This window comes from Diadema setosum, chromosome 22 (assembly GCF_964275005.1).
Source record: "Diadema setosum chromosome 22, eeDiaSeto1, whole genome shotgun sequence".
Lineage (NCBI taxonomy): Eukaryota > Metazoa > Echinodermata > Echinoidea > Diadematoida > Diadematidae > Diadema > Diadema setosum.
The window spans coordinates 11,342,026-11,349,434 of record NC_092706.1 but is presented as its reverse complement, the minus strand read 5'-3'; the positions used below and the strand labels follow the sequence as shown (position 1 = coordinate 11,349,434).

General features: G+C 40.4%; 1 protein-coding gene across 1 annotated transcript in view; it reads left to right on the top strand.

Annotated features, from left to right (window-relative positions):
- Positions 1-5,742: 5,742 nt before the first annotated feature.
- The window catches only part of LOC140245489 (receptor tyrosine-protein kinase erbB-4-like), a 178,432-nt gene continuing 176,765 nt past the window's right edge, over positions 5,743-7,409 (top strand). The window contains exon 1 of the mRNA XM_072325059.1: positions 5,743-6,074. Within this exon, the coding sequence (XP_072181160.1) occupies positions 5,957-6,074 (118 nt within the window). The 5' untranslated portion in view covers positions 5,743-5,956. The remainder of the gene's footprint in view (positions 6,075-7,409) is intronic.

Sequence of the window (7,409 nt, the reverse complement as noted above, 5' to 3'; positions counted from 1 at the left end):
TCTGGAACGTAGAAAAGGTGTGCATCTCTTTGACGATGTCCCAAGTGAAAGTCATTGAGAGAAGATCTTCCCGTGCAACTGGAAATGCATTTCTCTTCCTTTCCGGTCTTTTTTAAGAGTGAAAGATTTTTCCCCCGAAGGAGAGCTTCAGATATCATAGGAAAACAAGATATGTTTTCGACATTGTGTTGCTTGGAAGTAGTAGTGGGTGTGTAGGTCTACTACGTCAGTCCAACTTCCTAGAGAAAAAGAAATGATCCATTCTGGAACCTAGAATAATAGGTGTGCATCTCTTAAATGATGTCCCAAGTGAAAGTCGTCAAGAGTAGATCCTCCGTTGCAACTTGAAATGCATTTCTATTCCTTTCCAGTCTTTTTTAACCTATTGAGGACAGACTGATTTTGCTACAGCATGCATTTCCCTTAGAAATGTGCCTGAGTATACTCGGGACTCATCCTCAGCGGGTTAAGGCTAAAGATTTTTCCCCCGAAGAAGAGCTTAAGATGTCACAGGAAATGCCTCCTCCTTTGAGATGTCCGGTTCCTCGGAGGAAACTCTCTGGGGGCAGACATCTTTTTGTCTCTTTAATCTGCCATTGCATACCCCATCACTATACGGCTTCTGCTCTATTTGTGAATGATGTATGTGTGTGTGTATGTGTGGTTGTGTGTTATAAGATACTGTATGTGCCTAATATTTTGTGAGGTTTTTATTTTCGTAAATTTCATTAGTCGGTTGCTATTCACAAACTAAAAAAAACATCTAACAATGTTAAAACTCTAATCCCAACTTGAATGTGATATGCACGCAAACATTTCTCCGGTCAGTACTGTACTCCACGATCACAAATTTAACCACTCACTAAATTGTCCGGAAGTCTCAATTCAAGAAAAAATAGACTCGCTGAATATGTGATGTATACACTATGTGTCATCTCTTTCATAATGGATTTTGGCCAGTGTTTGCCTTGATGCATTTCATATTTATCAGTTTCTTTTCATTGCTTGGTTGATTTCTGTGTAATGATGGACACAAAATGTCTGATTCCTTGTTGTACATTCGAAGTGAAAAAAAAAGGGGCTCATGTACTTTTGTTTAACTGCATTAGATAAACTGGCAGAAATAAAGCAAAAAATTGCTGAAAAGATCATGTGTGTGCATGTGGTTGTGATGAATAAAGATGGGAAGGGGAAGGAGCTGTAAACAGACTCACTTTTAGACTGATATTTTCATTCCATCTCTTCCACATTCTATCTCGTCTGTCCTTTGTGGAAAAGTCAGCTGTGGATGAATGTTTATGTTTCATAAAAGATGCAACAAAAACAGGAAGCAAGAATTATATATCTGTTGTTTTTGTGACAGCAAGTCTCTTTCTCCTTGTTTTGTCATCCAGTATTGAATCTTTAGTAAGTGACATGCACAAAGGGCAAAACGTTGCTGTAAACTAGGGTCAACATGGAAAAGAGGATTTAATGTCCGCTGTAAGGTCTTATCCTGCAAATTTACAATTGTGCTTGTTCATTTTGAATGGATTATCCAGTTTCCTCCCAACTTCACTCATATTTTCTACTAATATTTCTGCTTTTGCTGAATCAATGTATATATGTAGCATATATTTCCTTCTGCCCAAAACATGAATATGTTTTGAATCCATTCTTTAGAGAGTCAAAGAAAAAGTCTGCTTCATTTTTCAAGTTGATTTTGATAGATAAAGGAAAATGAAGTATCAGATGTTTCAGTATACTCAGACATGAAAAAAAAGAATGTTATAGAATTTTACAGTTACACATACTTTGTATCAAATCAGGCTATGCTGTAATTTTTTTTTAAAGGTTATTCAGGAAAAAACAGTGATGTGAAGATAATGGTTTAAGGCAATACTAACATCTTAGTATCAGTGATAACCAAATACAAGATCGAAAAAAGAAAACAAAAGAAAAAATGAATATCTTAAAATTGATCGGCATTTATGATGATGGAATAGAATTTCAAGTTTATGTAGTTGATATCGTGCTGATGGCATGTTTTCTGAACGCAAGAAGTGAAGATGCTTGCGTCAACTGTGTCCATGACACCATGATGCTGTGGGACATCAGAAAAATGTGTCGAACCGCGGCGCTGTGATTCTATTTCCTCCACTCCACATCGAGCGAGTGTTTTTGTAGGGTAGAGTTGAGTTGTGTGAACAGGATCGCTTACACACACACACAAAGTGTTGACATTGTGAGTGTGAGTGTTTGTATGTATGTGTGTGTGCGTGAGTGTGTGTATACATGTGAATGTGGATGCATAGAGAAAAAAAATGCTAGTCTGAATTTGAGAATGTCGGTCAGATAGATCAAAAAGTGCCTGTCTTGTGAAGAATCATTAGAAAACTAGAAATGTCGCTACGGCGACTGATGCCTCCGCCATAATGCATGATTCTCCCAATAGGTGTATAGTACAATGTCTTGACAATGTGTGATGACAGTTTCACATAACTGGCAAAATATCGAAATAATAGGTTTGTCAGAAATATCTTGAATGTTCACTTTCCACGAACTGGTTTTGCTATAATTGTCTATTAAAGAGTGCAGGTACACATATTTGGGGAATTGAAAATTTTTACTTGACTTCTGACCGACCTTATAAGTTTATGCATTGAGTATAATTTTCAAGGTATGAAGAAAGAGTGTAATTACAGTACAAAATATTTTTTTTTTTCATTTAAACCTGACCTTTGACCTTCTGGCTGGAAATTTCCAAGAGAATCTCCATCAAGTAATAAATGTACATATATTAAACACTTTTAAAACTAATAATGCAATCATTGCATATACTAGTATACATGTATGAGGGAAATACAGTAGTAACATTTTGAGGAGTTGACCTTGACCTTTGAACCCCTGACTATTGCCCCATGACCCCTAAATTCCCTAGATAATCCCTGCCAGTCAGTACATGCATATGTACCATGTTCCATGAAGATACATTGAACCATTTGCGAGAAAAGTGATATTGCAACATTTTCACCTAACCTTTGACCTTTTGACCTTTGACCTTATGACATGAAACTCTCTCTGGAGAATCCTTACGCAGTAGTACATGTCTACACTAAGTTTCAAGAAAATAACTGCGGGCATTGCATAGATATGGGGGAAATAGCAACATTTTTAGCATTTGACCTTGACCTTTTGACCTTTGACCTCTTGTCAATGTCACTAGAATCTACTCAACTAATTGTCCCATCATACATCATCCTTGGACCAAGTTTGGTGAAAGCTGCTTCATCCAGTTTTGAGTTACCACATAAACAGATAAATTTTAGGATTTGACCTTGATCTTTGACCTTTGACCTCTGTCCGATTTCACTGAAAAACTAATCAAGTAATTGTCCCATCATACATCATCCTCCAACAAAGTTTGGTGAAATTTGCTCCATACAGTCTTGAGTTATCGCGCAAACGGATACAATTTCATGATTTGACCTTGACCTTTGACCTTTGACCTTTAGCCGATTTCACCCCAAATCTTATCAAATCGTTGCCCCATCATACTTCATACTTGGACCAAGTTTGGTAAAATTCCAGTAAATATTACTCAAGTTATCGCGTAAACGAAAGCGGACGGACGTACGGACGTACGGACGTACGGACGTACGGACGTACGGACGTACAGACGTACGGACGTACGGACGTACGTACGGACGGACGGACAACCCGAAAACATAATGCCTCCGGCACCACTTCGTGGCGGAGGCATAAAAACAAAATCAGATCAACACCTCTTCTCAGAAATGTGTGAAATTCAGCTCTTGAGATTGAGAAATCACAGTGATGCAATAAAGGGTCGGTTTCCTTTTCAAATAGACACAACGGGGCCCGGGATATATCATTAAGAAGGCTTGAGGCAAGACTACAAATACCGTGTAGTAACCCGAATCCCCCTATAGAGGGAGTATTTGTTCGATGCACTCAATGGATGGGTATTACTAAGAATTAGATGCACAGAGGAACCCAACGTAATCCCATTGACATAACATCGGTTCGTGCACTTACAGCACAGCAACATGAATATCAGTGAGAATAGCCTGGAAAATGTGTTTTTATCTACGCTACGGACTTGATGGGGGGAAAAAAAGAGAAAGTGAGGGGGAAGGGGAAAGATGTTTATGGTAGTTGTCAGAAATCAAAGAGATAAGTTAAAAATGCTCTACTGGAAAGTCCCCATTGGCTGTTAGCCCTGCTAGCAGAGTAGTGGGCTGCTCCATTGTTGACTAATGGGGGGAGTCATGTTCATTGTAAAGTGAGGGATCAGGGTGGATTTGATGTGCTGTTAGGTGTTTATTTTACATTGCAAAGGCCCTGTGGGGAAAGAAAGAGCAATAGAGAGAGAAAAAAAAATGGAGGGGGTATAAAAGATAGATGGAAAGCAAGGGAGGGTAACACGATAAAAGGATTTGTCAATACAATGCTACACAGAGCAATGTGCATCTGCACACTCCAATGCACACACACACACACACACACACACACACATAGGCTTCACACACGTACAGGGTACAGGGGCCAGCTTGTGGTGTAGTATGTGAGTGACCATATTTTGACTGAAGCTAAGTGCTAAATGTGTGTGCATGTGCTTGGTTGGAGTGAGCAGCAGTGTATAGCAGTACTCTGTCAAACTTGCCGGCCAGGTGTAGAGGCCTAGGGAAATGTCAGGGGCACATGTGGTTCTCTGCTGCACTACCAGCTGATACAGGGGGAATCCTCCGCTAGTGCTTCTACCAACATCCACTCTTGCCCCATCTCTTCCGGCTCACGGAGAGGGGAAACGGAAACGCTTCAAAGACTCTTGCAACTGCTGCTTATAATCGCTGTCTGTCTTGACGTGCCAATTTTACCCGTTTCTAATGGACCACCTCTTGGAGAAAAGGACTAGATCTTGAATCAAAGCTGATATTATCTTGCCACAGGAAAGCCTTATCGAGTGGCTGTCAGGACTACCAAATCAATAAAAAAGATACTAAGGATATATATATTCGACAAGGATTAACCTGCATGGATGAGGTATATAACTTGGTGTAAAAGTGCTGGCTGAGAAAAAAGCAAAGCTTCTGACTGTTCAAATCTGTTGTGCACAGCTCTGAAGATGTAATATGGCCTGTCTGGATTGGGAGAGAATATTGTGAAGGCGAAAAGGAGAGGAGAGAAGAAGAAAGAAGAAAGAAAGAAAGAAAAAAGATAGAGGGATTTACGACTGACTGTCCGACCCACTCACAGATGGAGTAATTAGCACTCTTGGTTAACCAAGACACACATTGCCCCAGGGGACTCGTTCATTCCGCTTGCGTACGCGGGGCATCGGGCCAACCACTCCTCACTTCACTTTGCCCGCCCGTAGATAGCGAAGCCGAACCGCCTCAGTTATTGGATTACGCACGTTTTCACCAATCCGGGGCAATCGACTTCCAAGTGTTTCATTCTCTCGGCCAGTCGACGTGGACGGAAACACTTTGGCCACTCGGCTTGGACGTCTTATGTGAACTACCCCACCATCCAGTCGATTTTCCCTTTTTTTTTTTCTTCTCCTTGTTTGTTTGGTCTTGTTCAGTCGAAAAAATTTGCACCTCAGGCTTGTTTTGTGACCAGTCGACGTCAAAGTCTTGAGGAATGTGTCTGTGCACTGTGGTGTAAACTGACGAGCGGTCAGAGAACTATTTTGCTTCACTTTTTCTCATCGTTAGTCGCTCTCATTCAGCGGAGCGCACCTGATTTTTGAAGCCGCAACCCAAGTCGTCATGTTGAGATGTGCCTGTATATAGTGTATATGTATTTATTTGTGCACGTGCGACTGGAGTTATGAGGCATCGTGGCTCCGCGGCCACGGATTCTCGGAATAGTCTAACCCAATTTGCGGAATACCACCGATTGTCACGTCGTCGCCATCGTCGACACCAACGCGTCCACAGACATCATCATGATAGTGAGAAGCGGACTTTCAAGTTTTGGGATGCTTTTACCCATTTTGACGATCATTCTTACATTCCTACCAATATCCCCAGCTGCTGCCAAAGGTCGATACGTCCAGAAAGGAGGTAAGAGTCTTTGGGGGGTATCTCGAATGGTGCTGAACATCCCCATCAAAGAGAATTTCACTCCTGTCTCCATGGTAACCCCAGATGATTAATACTGTCTCTCCACACCTATTCATATATCTCTTGCATAATAAACTGGAAGAAATCACTTTTTTTGACATGCATTGAATCGACAAGGCTGGAACAACAAAACAAAAGCTAGAATTAACATAGCTTCCATCTTCAGTGATGGCTCAAATACTTTTTATTCATATAGTGCAATAACTTTTGTTGTTATTGATATCTCCCTGCTTGATATTTGTTATAGTAGTTATGAGTTGGATAGATATGTTGGAGAACATTCCAGTGTTTGGTTAAAATAAACAGACCAGTCTTTCTTTCGAGTTTTCATCCCACAAAAAAAAACAAAACAAGTATAGTTTACCAAATCTTTCATTTGTCGTCTCTGCTACCTTGGGGAGAGGGAAAATTGTTTTGACTGTTTCAGCCGAGATTTTAGAGAATTTTAGCTCAGAAAACTAAAGAATCACTGATCTGGACTAAGCGCCAAAATGTCGACTCGCAAGTTTGAAAGCGGGTTGTTTTGACTACAACCACCGACCATCGCCACGGTTACCGCAATGCCAGTAGCTGCAACACGCTGCAACAAGTATGATTCATTGCATGTGTACGAATTATGAAGAAATTATTCAAATCTGAAATGAAACGTTGGTTACATGTAGCTGTTTACTGTTTATATCTTTAGTGTCGACATCTTGTGGTTGGTATTTACGCACGCAGAGTACACTGCAAGGACGTAGCAGATTGTTTTAATTGTTTGCCAATCACCCACACTCGAAAATGGAGACCCCCCCGAAAAAAACCCACCTACAAACAAAAAATAAAAACCCCTGACAAACAAAACCAAAAATGCATCTTCCTGACTCTGTACCAAATATTAACAATAGAACTTAAACAGATAGCTGAATGCTCTCGACAGGAAAAAAACAAAGGGTGGGGGGAGAAATAATGCAAAATGGCAATCACGTGAGGGAGACATCCTAATACATTACACAGAGAGCTTGCGGTAAACAAGTTCTAGCTCTGCTTGACTTCACCAGAGAAAACCACCCAACCATGAAATACCAACAGAAGATATCATACATCCTTTAAAAAAAAAAAAAGGAAAAAAAAAGAGATAAAAACGAATCAACCATTATTTTTCTCTCTCTTAATCTTTACCTCCAATAGACACCGATCAAGGATAACTAGAGGTGCAAGCTATGAATAACTGGCAAAGCGCCAGAGTTTCTTTGAGGGCTCTAATTGGGGCACCTCGTGAAAGCTACCAGTAAC